Raw genomic sequence first — 26,602 nt, 5'->3', positions numbered from 1 at the left:
CACTATCTCTCTCTCAGCGCCGCTCGCTGCAACAAGGAACGCATCATCGCCACATCGCCAACCCTCCGAAAGCTCTCCTCTGAATTGCCCATAGCATATGGCTTTTCTCATTCCATGCGTTTGTGAATCCTTACCCGTCCCTTCCTGATCACCCTTTTCCTTCGCTCGCTGGCTGCAACCCACACGTTATGGAAGACGATCTGTTGGGCTTTGCTGGAGTTTGCCTCCCGCCCGCGTGCTGCTGTCCGTTCGTGATATCAAATAGGGCTGCTTTGTTACTGGCATTTGTGCCCGACAAGCACGCACAGTGTGAATATTGTAATCCGAGTGCACAGTCTTTCTGCTGGCTTGCAAGCTCCGCCCTCCGCGTTCAGCTGGTGCATAGTCTGGGAGAGGATGATTGTCGGCTTTCATCTTAAGCGCTGGCCTCCTGCAGCTCCACTTTCGTGACGCCGCCTTGAATCGCGATGGAAGAGGATGTTCAAGAGCCTCCAGAAAGCGAGAACCCTACCGACCCTTCGCCTCACTCATCTCATCACCAGCTCCACCAGTCCGCCTTCGCGGCTGTTCCTTCTCTTAACCCCGCTTCCTTGGCTAGGCAGATGTCCTTCCCGAGAGAACTGCCAACAGATTCACCTTCCGCCAAGCGAGGAAAGTATGGACCTGCCTGGAAGCAGGTCAATCCAGCCACAGTAGCAACAGGGGCAGTCGCTCAACAACCTTCTTCCAATCCAGCCTTCCCTCTTGGCGCTCTCTCCCCTTCCTCCGGCCCGAGTTCCGCGAGCGCTACTTCATTCTCGCAGTCCTCCTCACCCTCAGCTCAGCCCTCGGTCTCTGCTCCGCCACCTCTCCTTTCCGGCCGAGCAACCGTTTCTTCGCCGTCAGCATCGCACTCTCCGTCCCAGTCACGTATTCCCTGTCTAACTGGTGCTCAAGCAGAGCCTATGCCGGTGCACGAACAAGCCACAGATGTACAGCTGCCAATAAGGAAAGGTAAGGTTGTTTCTCCTGTCTGGAAACCGTTCGAAATGCTGGCCCTCGCGAAGGCTTGGAGGATTCAATACAGTGGGGGGCCTTCGAAGTCCGAAACTGGAGAATCTGGAGGGCCTGGAGAGGCTACGGTTGCTCATAAGGCCAAAACACGAGCGGAGAAGGACTGGGAGGTGGCAGAGTATTTGAAACAGCATGGTGTTCAACGAGACGTGAAAACAGCAGCAACGAAGTGGGATAACATGTTGGGTGATTTCCGTAAAGTTCATGAATGGGAGAAAGGTCCGGAAAGGGATGCAGTCGGAAAGAGCTACTTCCGTCTCTCGCCCCACGAAAGAAAGTCACATCGTCTGCCTGCTTCCTTTGATGAAGACGTCTACGAAGAAATGGTGCAATACATAGGTCACAGGCCTCGATCGCAAGCGGTCAGGGTTGGCCGAGGTGGAGACAGCGAGGCGATCCGAGGAGCTTCGCGCGAAGCGCACCATCGGAGCTCCCCAAAGATCGACCCCAGGGACATGTCTGGAGGTGAGATACCATCCGTAATCTCCAGAGTTGAGAAGAGTTGCGAATGGCAACAAGTCTAGAATGCTTCTGTTATTGCTGATATATTGAAAAAGCCTTAAACTCCAGAATCGAATATCAGGACTGCAAACAATTTACTCACGTGGTTTTTAATGCATGTTTGTTGTCACGATTGGGTCTGCTTTCGGAGTGCAACTCTGTTGTTTGTTGGGAATATTATAAGCGCGACTAATCGACAGGTGAACTACGTATCTCATTTGGCGTTTCAGTTTTAGCGACTCGATGATTGATATTATATTCTATCTCTTAAAAGCTTTTGAAGCAAAGCGGGATCAGAAGCTATAATGGCATTAGAAACTTTACAGTTTGAGGACGAGAATAACCGGTTGTGGCGTGAGTCCTTCCGTATCGACATGCGTAACGTCCGTTTACAAATCGCACTCCCCAGACATGCTGAACATCTTCCCTGGATTTGTTTCACTTCATTTCGGGGACGTAGAGACATTAGCTGCGGGGTTTGGGCACGTAAGAACAGTGTTACATTTCTGCATGAGAGCGGTTTAAGTCATTACAGACAAGCTAAATCCTAAGGAAAAGATTCTTTGATATGAAACTAATCCGTATTGGTCTACCGTTCTGTTTGGACTTCAGCTCTTGTGCAGTATACGCCAGTTGGAGAGCAGGTAACGATGGGAGGTGCAACAGCAGGAGTAGGCGGCTCAAGGCATATCGTGGGTGGACGAGGTAAAGCGGTATCAGAAGCGGCCAAACGATCGGAGGGCCAAGCCCACCGCATAGGGAAGATCAAAATGGTGTGGGAAGAGAGCATTCACATATGGGGCGACGATGACGGGACTCAGCAGGGCCGATTAAAACTAGAGAACGTGAACTTTCTTCACGCCGACGAATTGGTGTTTCTGGACGAGAATTTTACAGGCAACGCCATTGAAGTCTTCGAGAGCGGCTCTCTCCAAGGTTTCTCTACAGATACTTTCACATGTGGTCAGCAGCTTAAGGTCTTCGGCCGTCGGAAAACTGGTAAGCGGACTTCTCTCTTTGCAGCTCGCTATTCTGCTCTGTTAACTTCTGGTGTTTATCTTACCTGTTGCTCCTCCATTTCCCAAGAATTCCTAGATCGACCTGCTCCTGGATCGTTATTGGCTAGCTCTTTAATAATAGATCTCTAACATAGTTTCGCATGCGATTGAAAGTCGATGCATCGTTACGCTCCTTTCTGAGGCATTACTTTTATCCTGGAGGAGTTTGTAAGGATGCATTTGCAACAGCGTTAAACTCATCCCGGTTTCCAATCACATGACCTCCCGACATTTCTCGCCATTTGGAAGAGCGTGTTAACGATGTAGTCTTTGAACGAGCCACATTTACAAGTCCTCAACTAGCATAAATATTATTAGCTGGCCCACATGCATTTAGGTTTTAATTGAATTCGTATAAGTTTATTCACAACCAAAATACGACATGCATAAGTATTACGATACAAATCCGATCCAAAATAAGAGTTACTTTGAATGCACTTGTTAACTATTTTGAAACATTTCAAGGATAAGATGTAGTGGAGCCTAGCCTATGGTATAACCTTTTATTAAACAATAGGGCTCTGGAAGTCTTGGTGAAGAGAAATTGAGAAGTAATGACTCTTAGAGCTTTAAGCATATAGATAGTCTTGTGGTTGCAGTAATTTCACAATGCTAAAGCTTAGAATGTGCTTACCTAGCACTCTCATATTGTTGGTTTCTCCCTATGCTAAGAGACTAAGTTGTAAGAAACATGAGTTTAAGGTAAAACATCCTTGAATTTTCCATCACAAATAGCTGCCCAGATTTTGCCACTATCGCTCATAGGACGAAACCATCTTGAGTATGGATGAAATACTTCTAATGGCATTATAGAATCTAAGATGGGTAACACTCCTTGTTTGATACACCTTGAACTTAAAGTACACATCCATCATATTTAGTTTATATTCAAAAAAACTATAATAAAAATGCATTGTGAGTTACTAAAAAGAGGAGATTTGGAGATTCAGATTTAAGTTCAATAAAGCAATGTGCTTTTTACATTAGCAAGGTTGCTTGTTTTTGTACAACCTTATGTTTAATGTAATGTAACGGCCCTATCATGTTTGTATATTTGCATTTTACTACAATTTGATGAATCATGTAGAGGGCAGCTATGTTAATTCAGCTTTTCAAAATGAAATGTGTGTAAATGGATAATAAAAGATGTTATTTTTATAAGACAATTTATTGCCTGATCTCATAATTAAATGCACATGTATGTAGTTCAAAATAGAAAGTACATTAATAAATGTCTTTGAATGTTGTTAATGGATCTGTAGAGCAGCCTCTAATCAAGTCGTTTTGGATTTTGAAAAGCTAATATAAGCAACTCTTCCTTTCTTTATTAGCTAATATCACAATTAAAAATGTACATGTTTGTAGTCCAAAAGAGAAGTAATTGTGTGGATGTATCTCGAAGTTGTTCATGCTAGCTATATTTGTAGAGAGGACTCTAATGAGTAGCCTTTTTGAAAAGCTTAGATAAGCAATGCCCATCCTTAATTATATGAAGGGACTTAGAAGGGTTTTTAAATTCCATTTCTATGCATGCTGGAGCAAGTACTTGTATCAACATCAAGGAAGTCAAGGTAGAAAGTTCAATGAATTTAGAGTATCACAAGGGGCCCTAGAATGCTAATTTCCCAAGCCAAACTTGACTTGGATCAAGCCTTGCTCTAAGTAAGTAGATGCCCTTTCTAGGATTCATGTGAGCCTTGTAATAGAGCATGCTTCAAAAGGATAAATAGATCACCCATAGTATGCATCAAATAGGATACATTGTGAATTTAAAGACCCTAATTTCCCAAGATAAACTTTACTTGGGTCAAGCCTTGCTCTAGGTAAGGAGATGCACTTTCTAGGATTCATCGGAGGCTTGTAATAGAGCATGCTACTAAAGGATAAATAGATCACCCATAGTATGCATCAAATAGGATACATTGTGTGCTCACGTGCATGATCTCTCTTTGAGGGGATTGTTAGCGAATACGAATGATATCGTATTAACCTAAAGGAGGATCCAAAACTTTCCAATGCATTTAAAGCTCCTATAATACATATGAAGTTACTTAGGACTCAGTCTAACGAAGCAAAAGTAGAAGTCCATTTGATAGCCTACAATTTCTCTTTAATAGGAAAATAAAGTTTTGATGGGCAACAATAGTTTATAAAGCCACTTTTTTTAAAAGTAGACCTCTTATTGGATGATGGTTAGAAAACCCTAACATAAAGTCATATGAATGCATGCATCTATCTTCATCCATAGTTGGTTCCATACTTGTTTGGTTGGATGAACCATATGCATATGAGATAATTATTCGTAAGCGTTTGGCATGTCCAATCATACTTGGCTTTTTTTGGGGGGGAAAAGGGGGCTTCCTAGACCTTTTAAAATATTTTTTAATGAATTTCTTCACTTTAATAATAATGATACAAGTTTTTGCCGTATGCGTATGTTAGCATATGAAAAAAACTGTCTTGATCATCATGAACAAGGATCTACCCAGTGAATATGTTCATTGTTAGTATAAGTTATTGATTGATCATCATCTTGATCAATCAATTCCTCATACTTCTAATTGTTGTACATGTGAATTGGATTTTTTATACTATGAATACAAATGTTGTATGAGAGTAACAAGATCTACCTACCTACCTACCTATCTATCTATCTATCTATCTCTCTGTTTGTGTGTGTGTATTACTTACTTATTTACAATCAATAACCCGTAATTTACATCATTGTGCATTATGCATTGTTTGCAATCAAAATAATCTATAAGCATATTTTAAGCTAATGGATGCTTCTCATACATACATCAAGATTAAGGGGTTTGTGAGTCACAAGAGATTCATGAGCCCCTTTGAAAAGAGTCCCAAGGACTTCCTCATTCTTCAATGATATTGGGCTCAAGTCCTAGGCACAATGAACAATATTCATATCAATGTATAAATTATAATATGTTCATGAATGTTAGATTTCAGTGGATCATGAGGAGACTTAAGGAGAACAACCTAGAATCTTGAGCGATGGGATCCATATTTTCCTAGTCTAACCCTTTTTTCGTGAATTACCTAAACTTTGGGACGCTTCCAAAGTGGAGGATTCTTGCTAAAATGAAGTCAATATTCCAAACACATTATGGTCGAAGAAATAACACTTCATATATTGTTACTACTTCTCCCACGATAAAAGTAAATAATAATGTGTTGCAAATTGCAATGCATGATCCTTAAAAAAGTCATGTGATCAATATGTCATGCTTGAATGCCTACATGCATGTGCATCTAGATATACTTGAATGTTAGAGAACTGATTCCCATAACCATTCAATAGCCATCATAATTCTTCTATATGTTTTCAATGCGAAATTAGTAATAACTTGTTTTTTTGATATTCATTTGGTATTTTTTTCATAAAAGTATAAGATTTTTAAAAGTATTAGGGTTTTGTCAGCAAATGGACTCCCTCAATGATCATTTAGCCCAAGGTTTAAAGAGATTGACTAAATGTTAAGTTTTCACAAAAGAGATGAAGGACATTGTGAGATAAAGAGGAGTTCAATAGCAAGAGGGCCATTCTTGAAATTATTGAATGACTCATATGTTTTTAAGAGACTCGGTGGAGAGCGGCATTTGATTAAATTTGTAAGCCCGTGTGCATGTTCATTCATGTTTGTGGGCACAAACATATAGATGTGTTCATGGTGGAGAGACCATGAGTGTCTATGTTTGTGTTTCTTTTTACTTGGATGATTGTATGTTTTATAAAGCATGCAAATGGATGAATGTAATTTTTTTGGAAGAGATGCTTCATGTCATATATTGAATGTCCTTAGGGACATGAATCTTCATAGATCTTAGGTGTTAAAATATACACTTGAGGAATAGAATGTTTGGTTTTCTCACCGCTAAGCTTCAACTAAGTCTTGGATATATTTGAATCCTAGTACGTACTTCTATTTTGTAGAACTAGTACTCACATACCTTTTTCCACATTAAGCTTTTTTCAAGGTACATTATGCACCATATTTTTAATCAAGTCTCCAACAATACATCTCTAACATGTGATTGGGAAGGTGCTTTGATGTATTTGCTTTAGGGAGGCTTGTCTCATAGACATTTCGAAGAAGTTAGCTAAAGCATTGGACTCAATACAAGAGGGAGTGAAGAATAACTTTCATATTTTAGAATCTTCAACATATTCAATAATTCAAATAGCACATGTACGAATGTTATGTATACAAAAACGTTTACTATTACAAAAAAAGTTGTAATGAGTTTATAGGCCTCAACCAAGATAGAACATAGTGAGAGGTTGTAATTGTAGAATAGATGAAAGCCATAAGAGCCTTTGAACATGATCAAAAATTTTGAAGAGTTTGATCAGACATTTTGAAAGTCTAGAGCCTTCAAAGAGATAGGTTAAAGATGTTGTAATCCCATGCTCATGCAAGAAGACTTCACGACAATCTCTAGAGAAAGATACACATAATCACATAAACAATAGTTTTCCATAGAGGGTAGTTAAAAAACCTAACAAAAAGGATGTCATGAACAACTCAAAGCTATATGGGGAATTGAGTAATGGAATAAGATAAAGTGGCATTAAAAATTTTAGCGAGAATGTATTTTTTTAAATTTAAAAAATAAATGCAAAAAGAAAATTTCTCAAAAATTTTCCCGTTGGTTGTATAAAAGGGTTGCCAATTTTTGGGGTATTTGGAGTGTACACACAAGGTGGTCTTTGAGACTGTGGCGAGTAAAGTGTACAAAGTTGATGCTGTCTATGGTGTGACTAAGATGATGCTTGCAGTCTAGGCTCCACCTTGGAAGATGATGTGGCTCACGAGAGGTCTAACCTTCCTTCTACATTATGTGCCTATTGGTCGTATATAAGGGTTGCCAATTTTTGGGGTTTTTGGAGTGTACGAACAAGGTGGTCTTTGAGAGTGTGGTGAGTCAAGTGTACAAAGTTGATGTTGTTTGAGGTGTGACTAAGACGATGCTTGCAGTCTAGGCTCCACCTTGGAAGATGATGTGGTTCACGAGAGGGCTAACCTTCCTTCTACATTATGTGCCTGTTGGTCGTATATAAGGTTTGCCAATTTTGGGGGTTTTTGGAGTGTACGAACAAGGTGGTCTTTGAGAGTGTGGTGAGTCAAGTGTACAAAGTTAATGTTGTTTGAGGATGCTTGCAGTCTAGGCCCCACCTTGGAAGATGATGTGGATGGTTGTTCTTTGTTATAGTTAAGCCTTGTGGGGTGAGTTTCTTTGTTTGCTATAGTGCAACGTAGATGGTGGGAAGTTAGCCCTCATTCGGCTACTTTTTGTATCTCTGCTCTTTTCTACTAGTAAAGCAAGCAAGTTTCATGTAATTTTATTAATTAAAAAAACGTTATCATTATCTCAAGAACTAGGTATCATAGATGACCTTGTAATTATTTTACAAGCAATCCTTGCAAGTTTTGCATAACGAGAGGATTGATTTGTATAAGGAGACAAACCATGTTTTATGAATAAAAAAGAAATCTAGTTTAAAAAGTCGAGGTAATGATTGTGCAATGGTAGCAAAATTTGCAGGTGAATAGATATTTAAAATTCTGGCTAAAAGACGTTTGCTAATTGAAAGCAAATTAGCATAGTACATAGATCTTAGCAAGGAGTTTTTATATACTACTCTATAAATGAGGAGAAATATGTGATGCTTACTGAAGAATGTTAAAGTTGATAAAGCACACCACCATAGTCTAAAACATTTTCATAAAAGGTTGCTAGACACTTACATTTAAATACCTAGCATTCTTGCCACTAGTTTGTCCATATGCCATCCCTACATATGATGTAACTATTGCTTGGAATGATAGCAAGGCTGATTGTAGATTTCTTGGGAGAATCATATGGGTTATTTGGGTGCCATTGATTCAGAATATGTTTGTTCATGCTTGAAGCAAACATGTAGAAACTCATGAAAGGAAAAGTGTGTTGTTCCTATAAGAACAAAGATTGGTATCTCATGATAAGAACAAAGACTGATATCTTATGACCTAGGAGCCTTACTTGTGATAATGTGAACATGCATATTGTGCATTCACATTAGGGTAGCTTTTCATTTTGAAACTGCATTTATAATTTGGAGGATATATATGCAAATATAGTAGGAATATGAGAAAGCATTAAAATGCTTCTACATTTAGTCGAGTAATTTTTTCATTTTCAAAGTGCATTTGCAACTAGGAAATCTACAACTGATTGTAGATTTCTTGGGAGAATCATATGGGTTATTTGGGTGCCATTGATTCAGAATATGTTTATTCATGCTTGAAGCAAACACGTAGAAACTCATGAGAGGAAAAGTGTGTTGTTCCTATAAGAACAAAGATTTGTATCTTATGACCTAGGAGCCTTACTTATGAAAATGTGAACATGCATATTGTGCATTCACATTAGGGTATCTTTTCATTTTGAAACTGCATTTTTAATTTGGGGGATATATATGCAAATATAGTAGGAATATGAGAGAGCATTAAAATGCTTCTACATTTAGTCGAGTAATTTTTTCTTTTCAAAGTGCATTTACAACTAGGAGATATATATGCAAATATAGTAAGACAATTTGAGAAAAAGATATGCATTCTAACACGGCGTAATTTTCCTTCTCATGCAAGATGTATATAGAGGTTTATTATTAGTTAGATGAATGCACATGATGGGTGGAACTTTTAGAAAGTGGGGCCCCTTTGGATAAAAAAGACAGACAAGGTCATGCCAATATTGTGGCTACTTTATATTGCCAAGATCTCATAGCCCATCATACAAAAAGTGAAGCCCTTATTGGACACCTAAGGTGGATGCAAAATTGAAGAAATGCAACAATATGTAAGTACAACATATATTGTAACAACATGTTTACAATGAGCGCTATATGAAAGACAATTGATCTTCAATAGGACAAGAAACATTATATGCTCATCCTATTATAGTATCATTGGTCGCTATTTTTGACACATAAGAATTTTGGCATATATTTACTTTGGTGAATATAGAATTTTCTACCTTGGTCTATCAAGGAATTTAGGTTGTGGAATTTGTAAAAATCCTTCTATCAAATGTCAACCAAGCTATCATTCAGCTTTAATTCACTTCTGATTACTACTTAATGAAAGTTTGTTTGGTGGGCAGTTTGCTGTACAATATTTTTTATGCTTGTAACATATTGTGAACTATATGTTCTCCCATTTAACAATGTGCGTGAGTGAATACGTATTAATTATGTCACAGTGGGTCCCTTTCCCTATAATAAACATGAAAAGATGATCATGTAGAAGTTGTATCCATGCATATGTACATTAATGTCTATGTATATCGCACATTTAATTTTTTGTATACCAAACATTTAATTTTATTCTCTCGAAGATGAAAGAGATATCAATTCCTACTTGGGTTGGGTACTCGTTTCTCCCCTTGCATCATTGGGCTAATTCCTCAAATCTAGACTATTTTCTTTGGCAAGAAATCGAGACTGGAGTGGGTACTTCAATAATCTCAAGAAGAGAGGTGATTAGTGTGCCTTACCTTGAAGTACTTCCCAAACTAGTATCTTTTTTTTAAAAAAGCACATACATTCTACTTTCTCCCCCTACATCACTAGCCGATTCCTCAAAATCTACACTAGTTGGAACATTCTTCGACAAGAAATCAGAACGGATTGGCTAGTTCAAATAAACTCAAGAAGAGGGGTGACAAATATGCCCTACCTTGAAATACTTCCCACACTAGTATATTATGGTTTTTGGACCACATACATTTTATTATAGGTCTCCTATGAAAATTCAGGCTTTTTGAAAAACGTTAGACCAACTTGCATGTCTTCAACTCTGTCTTTGAGAAATTGATTGCTATCATTTTCAAATTTTCTATTATGAACATCAGTTGTCTCGTATTTCTCATATTTTAAGTGATATCATGGGCCAATTCTTTTGATAGTTCTTCAATCTTGAGAATCAAACATATTCTTTGTTTCGAAAAGGGAAGTCTCTCCTCACCAATTAGAGATACATTTAACAAGCGAACCCGATCAAAAGCACCACAATCATCTTTGAGATTATAACTAACTACTTGCACATGTACACATGCATACTTAAAAGCCACCCATGTATATGTTGTTAAGCCTATGCTTGCATATGTTTGCAAGCATTTAGAGATATGCATGTAGTTATGTCTTCATGTGCATGCACTCACACACCTAGGAAGACACGCGTGCACCTACATATTTGTACATGGATGCAACACTCCATGAATGCAAGTCTTAACCTGTGAAAGCTTCATGCCTTTTTCATTTTCAAGCATTCCATTGGGCATAGATCAAAATTAATATTTCCAACATTGGTTCCCATGGTGCACACCACATTTGACATTTCAAGCAGTGGCCCTATGCTCAACACTTAAATTTAGTGATAATTGTGTTGCTCTTAATACCATAGTCAAAACTAAGTTGCTTTAAAGGCAAATGTGCATAGTCAAAACTAAGTTGCTTTGGAAGGCTAATGCCATAGTCAAAACTAACTTGCCCCTTTTGAAATGCTCGATGAGTGAGTATAGCTGCTTGCTTGATTAGATGTGTAGTAAGGCGCAGCTTACTTGATATGGCTGCTTTCTTGATATCATTTTCACTTACATGCAACTTGCTATATACAAATAAATACTTATTGCTCGAATTTCACCTTTTAAATGCAATGGCTTTTGTTATGTCATTATTATCATCATGGCTAATGTTTAGGTTTTTGCAAATTAATAGGCTGATGTGGATTAATGTTTGTCTCTCATGAACAATATCATGTTTGCATGTTCACACTAACATAATGAATCAAACATGTACTTGCTATAATTTTCATGATTATGTTCCAAACCTATAAATACTTGTAACCCAAAACTTAATTTTGCATGCAGGTAGCTCTCAAGTGATAAGGGCCCCCGTTATTGGTAAGTCTCAAACTAACTCTTCAATTTGTTTGTGTAGTTTACATCACTCAAGGTGTGCAGTTGCTTTTTTTGATTGAACATGCAATTTTACTACCAAGTTTGTTCTAATTGTAGCATAATTGCAATCCTCCCTCATGGCTTAGATGAATCAATGGGCAATGCTTCGCTTGAGTCAAAATGGACCCATTGTTCTCAAATTGGCCAAGGATTAGTACTACTAGGTATATTCTTTGAAGGTTGATCAACTTTGTTCAAGAATTCATGCACCCCATCTACACCTCCTTTCATCATTTGTAATAGTTCTTCTTCTTGGATTAGTCTAGATGCTTTAATGATTGACACTCCAAGGACTCCTTCACTGGAGGATATTTTCTAATGGCTCAATCAATCAATGGCTAGAGTATCTCCTTCATAAACCAAACAACTTGCTCGGGTGAATCCTCTAAGTTACTATATCATATAAGTCATTGCATGTTGAGTTGTTAGGGTCAACCTACAAAAATGAACTCTATAAATTAAGGCTTAATCTTCTTTGTTGATGCACAGAGGCTTCCCCTAAAATAAAAAATTACTCAAATCGGACATTCATCCAAACCACATTTCCTCAAGTACCCCAAATGTACGCATGCATTTGCATACCCATAGGTATATATACATGTCGTATGCCTCTCTATGAGCAAATACATTCACTTAGTTTACCATCTTACCCTTGCTAGTGAGGCTATTCTAGCTTGACCAATGGTGGCTAGGAATGTTCCACTATGGTTTATTACCCAATGTCCATAAACGTTTAAATTGATTTGAACTTATCTGTGTGATAAACATCATTGCTTGTTTTAATAAGGGCTTCTAGATATATATCAGAATAACTCTATATACATACAATGTTGGATACATGACCCAAGATTACAAGTGTGATCCATTGCAATCATTTCTTATGAAAATCCATGTCTCATAAATATTCTTGAAATTGTTTATTTGGTGTTCATAGGCATAACCTTTCCTAGCTAGGAAGCCAAATTCATATGACCATAAATTTTTTCACCTCACATGACTTCAAATCTACAACATAATTATCTATCTTATAGACAAACTTAATCAAGCAATTTATACTTACGGTGCTATCATTTAATTTGTGTAAATAATTCATTCCAGTATTATCTCTATGGGTTGAGCTTGTGCACTTGGTTTACTATAGAAATTGTCTAGAAAAGAGTGAGAGGCTCCAATGAAGGAGCCCTCATAGCAGCAATTTTATCACATTTGAAATAATCTAAGCATAATGGCCTATTGCATATGTAGGTAATTATAGGTGCCATGAGATACATACCTTTGATTGTACTCGAGCAATGCTCAAGGGTACCTTCCATGAAGGACTTAGGTCAAGGAAAATACTTTTTGGCTATTTAAATGTCATAGGAGTGTATTGATCTCTCATAGAAAAGGTGAGTTGACTTGTGTAAATCAAGTTTTGTTCCATTGGAGGCTAGAAATCAATCCTCATTGTCAATTCTAACATGAGGTTTACTCAAAATGCCTATTTTTGACATGTCCTGTCCAAAAGGCTTGCTCTTACAAGTAGATTATCATGTAAGACATATCTAACAAGTAGCTTGCTAGTGGTTCAAACGGACTAAGGTGGTGAGTGCATCAAATCAACACTAGTGTCAAAAACATCGCATACACCTAATAGAATAATGGGACTTGAGCTAACCAACTAGCTATAACAATATCGCATCTATAAGATAATAAAATGCACAATAGTGATTAGTAAGCTAGCTTCATGGCTGCAACACCGTTCAACATTAGTAAAACACTAGTAGAATTCATAAGTAAGCTAACTACAAAGGAGCTAACCAAATAGGGGTGTTTAGAGCTGTGACATCATAACTAGCCATAGTTCTTTGGAGGTTCTTTGTTGGTGACATATTTAATGCGTAGCTTGCTGGTGGATCAAATGGGCTAGCAGGTGAGTGCATCAAATCAAAACTACTATTAACAAAATTGCATATATGTAACTAAACAACTAACAATGTTTATTCCCCAACGAAGGGGGGGGAGAGAGAGAGAGAGAGAGAGAGAGAGAGAGAGATGATATGATTGTATTAAAGTAGAGAGATGATATGATTGTATGAAGGTTCGCTTGAGACCCTTCAAGATCTATGGGACTAGGCATTACTATCTTATAGCTTGTGGCTCATATATCTCAAAAGTTTGAGAAAAAAAATTCATACAAAACTTCCTTTTTTGGTCCTAGGTCTTGCCATAATTTCTGTAGCATTTTCTACATAACTAGATTTCTGATATCTCCCACATGGTCAGGGATATCTGCAACCTATATTCCCCACAGCCCTAGTAATATATCCCCTTGTCTAGGTAGGCCATCTTTTTTACACAAAACTTTCTATGCTGCGAGTCCTTGTTTGGTCCTAGGTCTTGCCGTAATTTCTGTAGCATTTTCTACATAACTAGATTTCTGATATCTCCCACATGCTCAGGGATATCTGCAACCTATATTCCCCACAGCCCTAGTAATATATCCCCTTGTCTAGGTAGGCCATCTTGTTGTTTTTGTGGGCTCCATCGGCCTACATGAAATCCTGTTTGCTTCCATTTTCACAAGCTTTTTGAGGTTGAGCATGTACTGGCACTATCATCCCAAGATCGTGTGTTATTTGGTCCTCAACTCCCTCATGAAATATGGTTAGTGGATTCTCTCTACTCTTTTCCAATATACCTTTGAGAATATGGGTGGGTGCGCATGCAAGGCATCCATAGAAGACCATTTGTACGAGCGTAGTATATTAAAATTCTCTCATGTCAAAGCTCCATAAATGTGTTTCTTGCATTTATTTTGAAAGCTATAATTATTTCCACCCTCCTGCTACTCTCCTTTCCATCACTCATTCCACTTGTTTTTTTTTGGCAAATTCCAACCCTTACTTCGATACAATAGTTTCTAGATGTTCCACAGAGAGAGATTAAGAGAGAGAAAAAGAGAGAAAGCTGGCTGTTCCAACAGGATTTTCAGATTTCCTCTGCTGTCCCCATATCCTTCTCTGGTTGGTGGGTGTGTGTGTGTGTGTGAGAGAGAGAGAGAGAGAGAGAGATTATTACTAAGTGGACAAAAGCAAATAAGATGTGAAAAACACAAGAAACGTCACCGTGTGAAGTCTCAAAAACCAGGTGTTTTCATGAAATTTGAACATGGGCGTACATTCCAAGTTGTAATGACAATGAGTTAAAAGCTTATGCTTACCACCTAAATTTGGGTTGATATGGTGAAAATTCTGACCAATCAAGAATGAAATAGTATCCATTTGACCCTTAAATGAATTACTTACATAGTCTTTAGTTTTCCTTGAAAATAAAGTTGTAGAGTGCATAGAAGATTGGCGTTCATAGTAAAGACAGTCTTATCTAACTATGCACTCAAAAGTAATGCCGTTGGTGTTATAAAGAAAAGTGCATGCGATAAGGTATGGCTGTAGTAGTAAAGGGCCCAATTCTTTTGAATACATTGTAGCACGTTCCTAATGTTCCTCATTAAAGTGATTAAGTTTATCTGATTAACAAGTACTATATACCTTAGATTTGATGAGTCCAAAATATACAGTAATTAGTCCCTTATGTCATTTGTCCTCAATGGCTTTGTCAAGTATGTTGTTCCGTGATTTAATTAGGGTGATCCCTTCAATGTCTTTGCTAACGTAAGCTATTGTTTTGTTTTGTTACCTACTAGAAGTGGTTTTTTAAAACTTGAGCTGAATTGATTATTGTTGCAATCCTTGATAATCCAAGCTACACTCTGCAGGTTAAGTGGGCCTAGAATAGGAAAACATAATGTTCCACCAAGTGAAGTGCTAGTAGAATAAAGAGGATACGTTTTGAAGTAATAAAGCGGTTCTACAAGCTTCGTTACCTTTTTAAGTCCTTCAACATGATCTAGCCTTCCTTCGTATCTCAAGCCTGAGGCAAACTTGCTAGCGAAAACAACCACTGCGAATGCATGAGCATGTGTGCTTTCGCATGTATGTAGAGAGAGAGAGAGAGAGAGAGAGAGAGAGAGAGAGAGGCTAAATGTTTCACTGCACCTCATGTGTGCTCATTTAATGTATTGGTTCATGTACACGTGCTTATATGACTATGCAAGCCCTACCACCATTAAAATCAAGTAAAAAGATTCTGTTATTGGGCATGACTGAGAGTAATTGAGATAGCATGACAGCTAGTCCTTGCTGTAACATGATACAACCTCCTTTTTTGCATTGATATGGCAAGGTTGGGCATGTTATTGGATTCATAAAAGGGGGAAAACTGCAATCACACCTTTTTTTTTGGCATTGAAATGGTAAGGTTGGGCATGTCTCTTAAAGGAGACCAGTGCCGGAATTCTGTCAAGGCTATATTGCTCGGATGTTATGTTGTATGGAATAAAAAATTTTGGCCGATTTGCAATACAACTTTCAGTGGTATTAATGTCAATGAAGAAAACAATACTTTTGCAAGTAAAACTACGTTGATTACTTCTGCAAGTAAAATACTGTCAATAAAGAAGGCATTGGTAATTTTCATGCAAAACGTTTCCAAGAGGCAAAATTTTTGTGGCATTCCTTTGATTTGTTTATTTTTAGTGCAGAAAAGAAAATTCAAAGTGCCGGAAGCGTAGCATAAATAGTGTGTAAGAAACTTGAAAGAAAGGCTTGAGACGTCGTTAGCTTGAGACGTCGTTACAGATGGGTAACTTCTTTTCTTGATATCGTGAGATCTCCATATACGTACCTTGGTCGTTAAGTGTTATCATGCCTGCTCTCTATTATGAAGCTCTAAATAGAAGGTTCGTACAGTAAAGTTTTTGTGGAAGGTAGCCCATAGCCGTGAATTATGTATATGATGAGCATCGTTTTGCGGTTCTGGTCCATGTTGCTTATGTATATGACCACCACCACAAGGAAGTTGGAGATTCCTCCCAAGACATGGAGAAACTTTCCTTAATAAAAATTCCTGATGGTTTTTGGTGCATGATAACGTTTTAGTCTTTAGGGTCTGCCGAATGCAAATTTAATACACGCAGTCAGGAAGGCAATTGAAATCTTGCTTTCATGATTTTGGAACCATCGTTATCTCCGACTTAATTGCAGACATTTTCAACTCCGACTTAATTGCAGACATTTTCAACCACAGAAGAAGTTAGGTCCCTCGAGGAAGACTTCATCATCCTCGCAAACTAGTCTTGCGAACTTTATCGTGGTTGGATGCCTCATAGTGCCTCATAGTTGCATACTTAGAATGTCTGTTCGGCAACAGCTTCTTTCATATCACGAATTTTGCACCAACTCGGCTTCTGTTCTATAACAATTCGTACCCTTCCAAGGTGGAATGTTTTGCTTCTGTAGTTTTTGTTGTTCTGCGTAGTTCAAGATACATTCGTGGACAGCTGGTTATAAATAGCATCATTTACATGCTTCGGTAATCTTTCTTTTTCATATCCAGTCTGATCCCACAACTCCAAAGGTTCGGGTTTACCTTGATTCTGTGCAGCAGCTGTACCTCCGACGCTTCGGGATCGAACAAATTACTACCTCAGCTGCCTAAAAATTCCTCCAACAATGCTCCCAACCTTGTCCGAGCTACCATTTCGTCTCAAAGAGCCGCCACCCTCTGATTTGCGTTTTCCAATTCGCACGGATGTTTTTATGGATTTCCCTCCCGGGAGAGAGACTTTTTTTGTCGCCTCCGCCGAAAGCGACTGCAGAGAGATCGTATACGAAGTAGTAGCCCCGCTGATCCGCTCTGGCAATGTTGGGTCCGGAATGGAATTTCTGATTAGTTTGTGGGATGATTGTATCAATCGCATTGTCAAGGTATTCTGCGCAGAGGAGGTTGAATTAATTCGCGACAGTGACTCCAACCGTTCCTGTGAGGAGGAACGACCGAATCTGTGCGGCCTTGTCCGGCAGTTATGCCTGTGGCGAGGAGAAGAGCGAAGACTACCCACCGGAAGTGATGACCCTGCCAACAGTCTTGTTAACAAGTTGCTATGGACGTACAGGGATTTACCATATATACTGGGGTACTACGCTGTCGGCATGAAAGTCACATTTTGTGCTTTGAGTAGAGATCAAGAAAAACTGATACGCACTAACCTTGCCACCATCAGTTTGTCCAACCCTGCAGAGAGACTGAGTGCCCTAACACCGTGCTGGCACGTTGCGCAGCTGTTACCGCTTCTTGCTGACGCCTGCTGCAAGCTAAGGGACGTACACAGCGATTACGTGAGGTCTCATCGCGGGAATGGCAAGATCGTGGAAGTTACTCTTTCTCAGGTCAGGAAAATATACCCGAACAGGAAAAAATGGGCAAGTGTTAAGGAGATCTATGCCATCTTGGAGAATCACAGAATCCCGTTTGTTGAGTACCTCTACAAAGTCGACGAGCAAGCCTTGTCATTAATCTACAAGCCGCGGGGACAACCAATCAAACCTTCGTCTATCGATCAGCTTATGGAGGCCTTGAAGTGTGTATGCACAGCGTTGATTCCGCTGCACAATCTATCGTTCATGCACAGGGATCTGCGGTGGGAGAACGTGATGAAGAGAACAGATATCGATGAGTGGTTTCTAATCGATTTTGAAGACGCAACGACTGAGTCTTCTCAGATGTACCCTTATCATCTGAACCCAGCGAGCCACGCCCCGGAGATGTACAGAGGTCCCCATGGGCTGAAAGTGGACGTATGGGGCTTAGGTTACTTGATTAAAACTTGTGGCCTGGATCTTCCTGAGCATCTCCGGGATCTGCAGAGAAGGTTTATGGATCAGGACCCTGATCAGAGACCGCCGGTTGATGATTGTTACTTCCTACTCGTGCAGGTGCAATCTTCCTTACAGCATTACTAGCATCAGTAGGTCACTCACAAGGAAGCTTTTTGTGAACGCCCAGTCCTCTGTAACGATGACATATACGTTGTCACAAAGTAGAGTCGGCTAGCCGAAATTTTGTATACTACTTAATTTATCTCAGGATGAACGTTGTATCGATATGTAATTGGAAGTTTGAGGTTGGTATCCCGTCGGTTACGTCAGTTTTGCAGGGATGGGCGAGGGATTTTTGCCTCCACTCTTTTCTGTTCTTCTCTGGGTCCAATACAGGGGCCAAGGCATTGATAGTAAAAGCCATTGCACAAAAGAAGTCCGCTGACGATCGAAGTATATAGGTTGTAATACTGCGAAGAATTGCCCTAGTTTGACGGCTTAAGCAAACCAAGTTCGTTCGATTGGAGACTACCATGTCTGGAAATGAAATATATGGGATTGCACCTGTTTTTCAAATATAGGAGGGTACAAACCCGTGGCTTTGTAAAATATATAGGAGACTATCATGTCTGGAAATGAAATATATGGGATTGCACCTGCTTTTCAAATATAGGAGGGTACAAACCCGTGGCTTTGTAAAAACGGGTGACAAGAAAGCGACTTTCAACATCCGTATCCTGGACCTCACCATGCAAAGTGGTTCAGTTTAGCCACATCACAAATGGAGTACAGCTCTGCCGGTTCTTAATTTGGACGATCATTAACCTCGTATTCCCAACGCCTGCACAATTGTACGGCCTTAAGAGAAGAGAGTAGATGCATATGAATATGTTTATTAGGGTTTATAAATGCATAGCATGGATGATATAGTCCTTGCAATGCTATGAGAATACATGCAAAGATTATGATTGAAAGTGATTACCTTTTTGAGAAGATGAGTATAGCCATGATTTCCCCTTTCACCAAGAATTTAAAGGGAAAATGGAGGTTATATATAGCATAATGGAGAATTTTTATTGTTTGCTTGTAATTGATCAATGTTCACAAAAGAAATTGTGGAAAAAAAGAACATGCCATGGACTAGGTGCTTTAAAATAAAAATAAAAAACATGCCGGAGATGTCGAAAGCTAGGTGGTCAACCCATTAAAAAAAAACTAAATCCAATACTCTTTCCAACGTCTTCTAGGATGGAGCTGACTAAAGGGCCCTTCCTTGCCACGATCATTACTAGAGTTTGCCAAATACACACCCACCCTTGCCACGATGGATGTGATGCCATGAGCCTCTTTTGTGTCTGATGTTGGACGACTAACCTATTCTTTATTTCCCATAGTGCCATGATTACTAGCTTCCTTTTCGAGGTTAAACTTGTTTTGGGTTCAACTTCCATGATATTTGTCGTGCGAGGAGCATGTAGAGGAAAGGATCAAAGGGGGTGGACTTGTTGTAAGCAGTACTTTGCAAGCAATTCTACTAGAATGATTCCAGGTTTGTAGACCTCAATCAGAGATAGAACCTCAAGCATGGAGGTGTACGGTGATATGGACTAGGTGTGGAGCAAAAACATGGTCATTGCCAATGGAGCAAGAGTATGACTATATACGTTTGCTAAGGCTAAGTGTATGTATGGATGCATGTGAAACGGTGATATGGACTAGGTGTGGAGCAAAAACATGGTCATTGCCAATGGAGCAAGAGTATGGCTATATACGTTTGCTAAGGCTAAGTGTATGTATGGATGCATGTGAAAATTTTAAGCTAAGTAGTGATACAAAAAGATTGAATTATGTTTTGCAAAGGAAAAAAAAAGGATATACCTAAAAGGGAAAGCTAATAACATGTTGCACTTGCAAACAACGATGGGATCCAAATCCTCCCACTTGCAAACAACAATGGGATCTAAATGCTCCACGAGTCCCTTTCAAAATAGCTTGCTTTTTCTTCTAAAAATAAAGCTTTCTTTTTTCACTTTAGTTAATACATGAGTATTTGTAATGTCAAAACTTAGGCTTAGCCTTGTTCTCCCTACCAAATACGATGAATCATGTGCATCAAATGCCATCGCTTGATCAAATATTTCTTGAATTCAAAAAAACCAATAATAATTTACACTTTAAAGCACAGATAACCTTGGAACTAATCACCACAATTAATCAACCTTTTAGTATTTTAGCGATAACAAAATCAATGAATCACAAATGGATGGTACACATGCTATTAAAAGGTTTGCCTCATATGACATGCCATCAGATGGTCCACCTTATGTACACATGCAACACATGTTATTAGATGTTTGACCTCATGCCACACATGTATAAAATCACATGGATGGTGCACACATGCCACACACCGAATACACCGTCATCATGTAAGTGGTACCCACAGTGCCACACTTATATAGTTGTAGCCATATATCCAACTATTAAGAGAACATGCAGCACTACGAACAACAATATATGCATTAGCTATGTGACAAAAATGCTAGATCTCACTCAACTAAATATTGAAGGATTAAATTAATGGGATAATTCTATTTCTTGTGAACCGTCATCATGTAAGTGGTGCCCACAGTGCCACACTTATATAGTTGTAGCCATATATCCAGCTACTAAGAGAACATGCAGCACTACGAACAATAATATATGCATTAGCTATGTGATAAAAATGCTAGATCTCACTCAACTAAATACTGAAGGATTAAATTAATGGGATAATTCTATTTCTTGTATCACACTCGACCAATATCTCTGATTTTTTCGTTTTTGCGCCATTTTTTGAGGCTTTTTGTGCACTTGTATAATAATTGTGACATTATTAATATTATTAATAATATTAACAATAATATCAAAGGATATATATATATATATATATAGTTATTAAATCAATAGTTTTATTGATGTAATATCAAAGCAAATATTGATATATATACTAACGTCTTTATATTAATGAAAATACTTATAACAATACTAACCATAATATCGATGTCTTTGCTAACACTTGTAGTAATCATTTATTTACATAGAGTAATTTCCAATGGCACCATAAATCATAGTACCTAGGGTTTCACATCATTTGAAGGATTAAAATAGTGAGAAGATCTCATATAATCATCCTCATGCAAGTACAAGTTAAAGGATAAAGGATAGAAGGCCCTCTACATTGAGGGTTGCAACTGCATCCAAGTCCATCAATCCAAATAAGTCTATCTTTAGTTATGTCCCTAACTCACCTATATCTTCAAGAACTTAAGTAGATAAAAGTTGATTTTGTAGAAGATACAAAAAAGATGTACTAGCATGTTGAATCATGGTCTCCATCTTCTACACCATCTCACTATTACCATTCAAAAAAAGTTTAATGTTTATTTGAGAAACTTTTTCTAAAATAGTGGCAAGCATTGAGATAGGTATCAAAAAGTGGTTGGACATAAACGTTGATAGAAACATTGAGATAGGTATCGTTATTTCTAATTCTAAGATCAATCCTCTTGTGGTCTTGTTGAATTTTCCCTTCCTCACTTTCATATGAGTAAACTTAAAGTAGGGTGATTAGAAGATGAAGGCAAAGTGAAATATCTTGAATTAATAAAGATATAAAGCATTCATTTGTCAAACTTATAGCTATATTAGACTCCGATCTACTTTGAGACATGGGAGTAAAGATTATATAAGGAGCTAGATTTAAACCATAATATAGTCCATGAATGCATGAATTAGTGAAACGTACATATAGCATAACAAAATTGTGTGCATAATTAGTTATGTCGATCCTTAGATGAATCTTTTGTATGATAGTCTAATAAAGTTAACATTTACATGATCATGTTAATCTTGTGCTAAATCTTTTATGTCCTTGAAAACAAATTTTCCCAAATTTGGGGCCCAAAAGTATTCTAGATCTAGAATGGGAAGTGCCCCAAATCTAGGGCTTGGAAGTGTCCTAAATCTAGGACTAAAATTGTCTCGGAATTGGGGCTTGTTCTGGATATGGGGAGTGGAGGTGTTCCATATTTTGCATTGAAAGTGTCCTAGATTTGGGTACCAAACCTTAGTTCCCAATACATGTGTCAAATTGGATATTTCTATCCATGAGCACTACTACATCATGCAGTGCTACATCATTAAATGCACTCTCAAAGGCATAAGGAAAGAAGGGAACTCAATTTGGGGCCCTCTAAGAAATTCACTATTTATCTATTTTTATTGCACTCAAAATATGGAAAATGCCATAAAATACAGATACTCACTACAAAAATGTCAGTCTAGTACTCAGGCTTCACATTAAATGCATATATAAGATCCTTGATTTTCTATCTAGCATTTGATGATTTTGACATCGCCAGTGCATCTAGAGCGGGCCAAAACTCCCAAATTGACCCTGGAGAAACCAAAAACCGACGCTTGAAGGCCCAAAAAAGGGCAAAAATGCAGGGGGCATCAATTTTCAATGTCTCCAAGGTCAATTTGGGGGTTTTGGTCCGCTTCGGATGTGTTGATCACGTATGTCAGACATAATATTAAAAGAAAAAGATTTTGAATATGACTTATTTTATATTTTTACATGGTTTTTGGTATTTTTCCAACGTTACGTTGGTCCTCTTCTGATTGGTAGAGAGCCTATTTTTCTAAACCCTAAAAGGTCCCAAAATGAGCTTCCTTTTTCCTATGCAAGCTTGCTTTGCTAAAATAGTTGCTAAATTTTGCATGGATTATCATGCATCTCCACTAATAGTCTATTTCCTTTGATTGCATACTTCATGCAAACTTGGCTTTTTGGCCATAGGTTATGCTATTACAATGGCTATTTTGCCATTGCCAAAAACTTCAATGGTCTAGTTTACCAATGTCTTCCCACTTTAAGCCATTTGGAAAGTTTGCTCTATGCAGTTTGGTCCCCTCCTTTAGCATCAAGTCTACATTGACTTTTTAGTCACAAGCCAATGTTTGTCCATTTTACGAGATGCTTCGATCTTACCATCGCCTATTGCACCACTTGTTTGCAAGTTTTGTGATGTAAAGGATGTTACTTTATAGGGTAGCTCTACATAACCACAAATGTACATTGTGTTGCAAGTGGCACTCTTGGCTAAGTGCTCAAGATGCCAATGTCATAAAGAGCCTTGGCTCCCAAAGGCCTTAAGTCAAGGCCCTTATAGGGCCTGATGGCCTTAGGGCTTAGAGTCACCCCCCTCAATTCTAGCAGTGCAAGTAACATTTTTTTAGGCCTACCTCAATTTTTGCAATCAAGAGAGGTTCTTTGAAGCCTTTTTAAAATAGAGATCTACTTGGGTTTTCTTTTTGTGTATGACCTCTTGGTTGGAACTCTAAGATGGGGGAGGCCTCACTCAAGGACCCTAATGTTTGAAATAAAAGGGCATATCCTTTGGAACAAAAGAAGTCAACACCTTTCTTAGGAAATTGACAAAGACCAAAGCTACTTTCTCTACAATTGTGTCTCTTCCTACACTACAAGCCCTCTCTCTCTCTGTCTCTCTCTCTGCACTATCTTATCTTAAAAGCTCTATGTTTCTCATACTTCCTTCTCTGTTAGCAAAATGATAGATGCTTGTGCTACAAGAAATACATTGGTTGCTTTGAGGCCGTTGCAAACTCTCTCTCTCTCTCTCTCTCTCTCTCTCTCTCTCTCTCTCTCTCTCTCTCTCTTTGAAGTATCTTATCTTAAAGCTCTATGTTTCTCATACTTCCTTCTCTGTTAGCAAAATGGTAGGTGCTTGTGCTGTAAGAAATACATTGGTTGCTTTGAGACCGCTACAAGCTCTCTCTCTCTCTCTCTCTCTCTCTCTCTCTCTCTCTCTCTTTGTGTGCATGTGTGTGTGTGTGTGTTGGTGTTGCCTCTAGTGTGTGTGTGTGTGGTGGTGACGTGAAGGTTCGAGATAGAGCTCGCTGCTCCATCGTCATCGCCCACATAGCTTTTCCCTCTTGCTAGTCCTTCCTTGGTTTTGTTCCATCCTCATGTTGTTCCATTGCAGTCATCCGAATCGCCATCCTTTGTTCTTGTTTCCTTGAAGTCATCTACAGTTGCTCTGTTCCACATGCAAGAATGGTGTAGAGGAGAGTGTGAGTGAAATAGTATTGGAGAGTGTGTTCCTTATGTGTGTTTTGCCAAGTATCAAGGACCTTGGTTGCAAAATAGTAAACATGCGCATAATGGAACTGAATGTATAAATGATCGTGATGCTGTGTAAGCACAAATACATAAACAAGCAATATGCTAGCTTGTTCCATGATAAAGGGATTCATGGCAAGCTACCATTAGCTAGGCAAGCAGTAGTGGTACGTTGACACCAAAGAGGGACCGAGAAAGGATTGAACAATAGGATGAAAGTGAGGGTTTTAATAAACCTTCCCAGGGCATCAAAGTGGGCCGAAGGAGCGAGTGCCAAGAGCTAGGCAAGAGCAAGGCAAGGATGCAACGGAAGCTAGCAAACTAGACGTTGAGGGAAAACTACAATGCAATCAAAGTACAAAAAAGTGGGAGCTTTGATGTAATAGGATTCGGAGACCTGAGCTAGATAATCATCCACACAAGATATGTACGAAGGGAAATAAGGTAGGCATACTCAGGCACGATAGGGAAGCAACTGGTAGAGAAAAGATGGGGCCATGCTATGCATGGAGTCTTCCATGAGGGTGGTGAAGGAAAAGGAGCTAAGGAGAGAGAGGAGGCACACCTCAGAGGGCATAAGGCTATGCAAGACCTTATGCAGAGACACAATTGACATTTAGTATGAGGGTGGGCAAGAGAATCATGACCATTTGTTCCCCCGAGATAGTTCTCCCAAATCTAGTACCAAGAAGCTTTCGCAAGATGGCAAGCCAAGTAGCAAAGTACAGCCAGCTTAGCAAAGTACATAGCACTGAATGTAAGGCCATGCAAGTGGGAAGTCATGTCTGTATATCCTAAAGCGAGGCAACCATGCACCAAGCTACAAGCTAGTTAGTAAGTGATTAGTCGTAAGTACACAAAGAGAATATATAATCATGAAGAAACAAGAGCACTTGAGTGAGTGCGCATCTTGCAACGTGAGAGGTGGAGGAAGGAGCATTAGCAAACTAAGAAGGAGCAGCCGCTCTACAACTAAAGAGTCCAAAAAAGGTTACTCGATAGTGTAGCAGAGTCTATCAAGAAAATAGAGACATAAGTGAATGAGCAATTGCCAATATAGAATAGCCCGAGAGCATATGAGCAATAAAAGTAAGGGAAGGGCACTACTCCTGGGATGCAAGCCACCGCCACCACCATAAAGAGCACCACCATTACCCACATAGTGCATGCTAAATAGAGATACATCTAGAATCTTTGTGATTAGTAGGTAGATGAACTAGTTTTAGACCCATAGCTTAGCTACAAGAGAGAAGACCTTGCATCTTAGCAGACCCATTGTTTAATTTTTTTAAACGTGAGTAAGGAGAGCCATACAAAACCATGTTGACATACTACTATGAGTCCATATAGCCATCACCATTTATTAACACGGGCACACAAGAGGTTATTACTAAAAAAGATAACCAAAATTTTGCATTTCAAGGAGCAAAAGACACTTTAAATCAAAGTATGAGCGAGGACATCAATTATAACATGTGTCCAATACCCATTACTATCCAACCGTAACACAATAAAAAGATGCTTCAAAATATGCCAATGAACAACACCATGACCTAGTGTCAATAAAACTACTACTTATTAATAAAGCATTACTTGAAGAGGGGTCTCATGAGAGAAATTAGTGTGTGATAAGAGTCTACAATATTGTGTGTGTAAAGTTGCGTGCAAGGAAAATATACAAATAAAAAATACATGTGTGAATGTACGTGTGTGTGTGTGTGTGTGTGTGTGTGTGAGAGAGAGAGAGAGAGAGAGAGAGAGAGAGAGAGAGAGAGAGAGAGAGAGAGAGAGAGAGAGAGAGAGAGAGAGAGAGAGAGAGAGAGTATAGAAAGTGTGTGTGTATGTGTGTGTGTGGTGTGGTGACATGAAGGTTCGAGGTGGAGTTCGCTGCTCCATCATCATCGCCCATAGAGCTTTTTCCTCTTGCTAATCCTTCCTTGGTTTTGTTCCATCCCCTTGCTGTTCCATTATAGTCATCCAAATCGCCATCCTTTGCTCCTATTTTCTTGAAGTCGTTTGCAGTTGCTTTTTTGGCTCCCCCCTCTTAAGTGCCTACAAAACCATCCCTAGCCTACCAAAATGAC

At 38.9% G+C, this 26,602-nt stretch overlaps 1 protein-coding gene across 1 annotated transcript; it reads left to right on the top strand.

Annotated features, from left to right (window-relative positions):
* Window positions 1–467: 467 nt before the first annotated feature.
* Window positions 468–18,475, top strand: LOC147889155 (Protein kinase superfamily protein). The gene is made up of 5 exons (XM_087391991.1): window positions 468–1,518; window positions 1,624–1,754; window positions 1,870–2,040; window positions 2,178–2,634; window positions 17,139–18,475. The coding sequence occupies exons 1-5, from the start codon at window positions 468–470 to the stop codon at window positions 18,473–18,475; spliced, it is 3,147 nt and encodes a 1,048-aa protein (XP_087248117.1).
* The last annotated feature ends 8,127 nt before the right edge of the window (window positions 18,476–26,602 follow it).

This window comes from Dipteris shenzhenensis, chromosome 20 (assembly GCF_047967505.1).
Source record: "Dipteris shenzhenensis isolate YYH24624 ecotype China chromosome 20, Dip_SZ_1.0, whole genome shotgun sequence".
Taxonomy (NCBI): domain Eukaryota; kingdom Viridiplantae; phylum Streptophyta; class Polypodiopsida; order Gleicheniales; family Dipteridaceae; genus Dipteris; species Dipteris shenzhenensis.
This window is presented reverse-complemented; position numbering and strand designations above follow the sequence as displayed.

Excerpts from the sequence above, each read along its gene's own strand:
- LOC147889155 (XM_087391991.1), top strand. The coding sequence starts at position 468 with ATGGAAGAGGATGTTCAAGAGCCTCCAGAAAGCGAGAACCCTACCGAC. Across the intron at positions 2,041-2,177 it reads TAGCTGCGGGGTTTGGGCAC|TATACGCCAGTTGGAGAGCA; the intron begins GTAAGAACAGTG and ends GCTCTTGTGCAG. Across the intron at positions 2,635-17,138 it reads TACCTGTTGCTCCTCCATTT|GGGATCGAACAAATTACTAC; the intron begins CCCAAGAATTCC and ends CTCCGACGCTTC.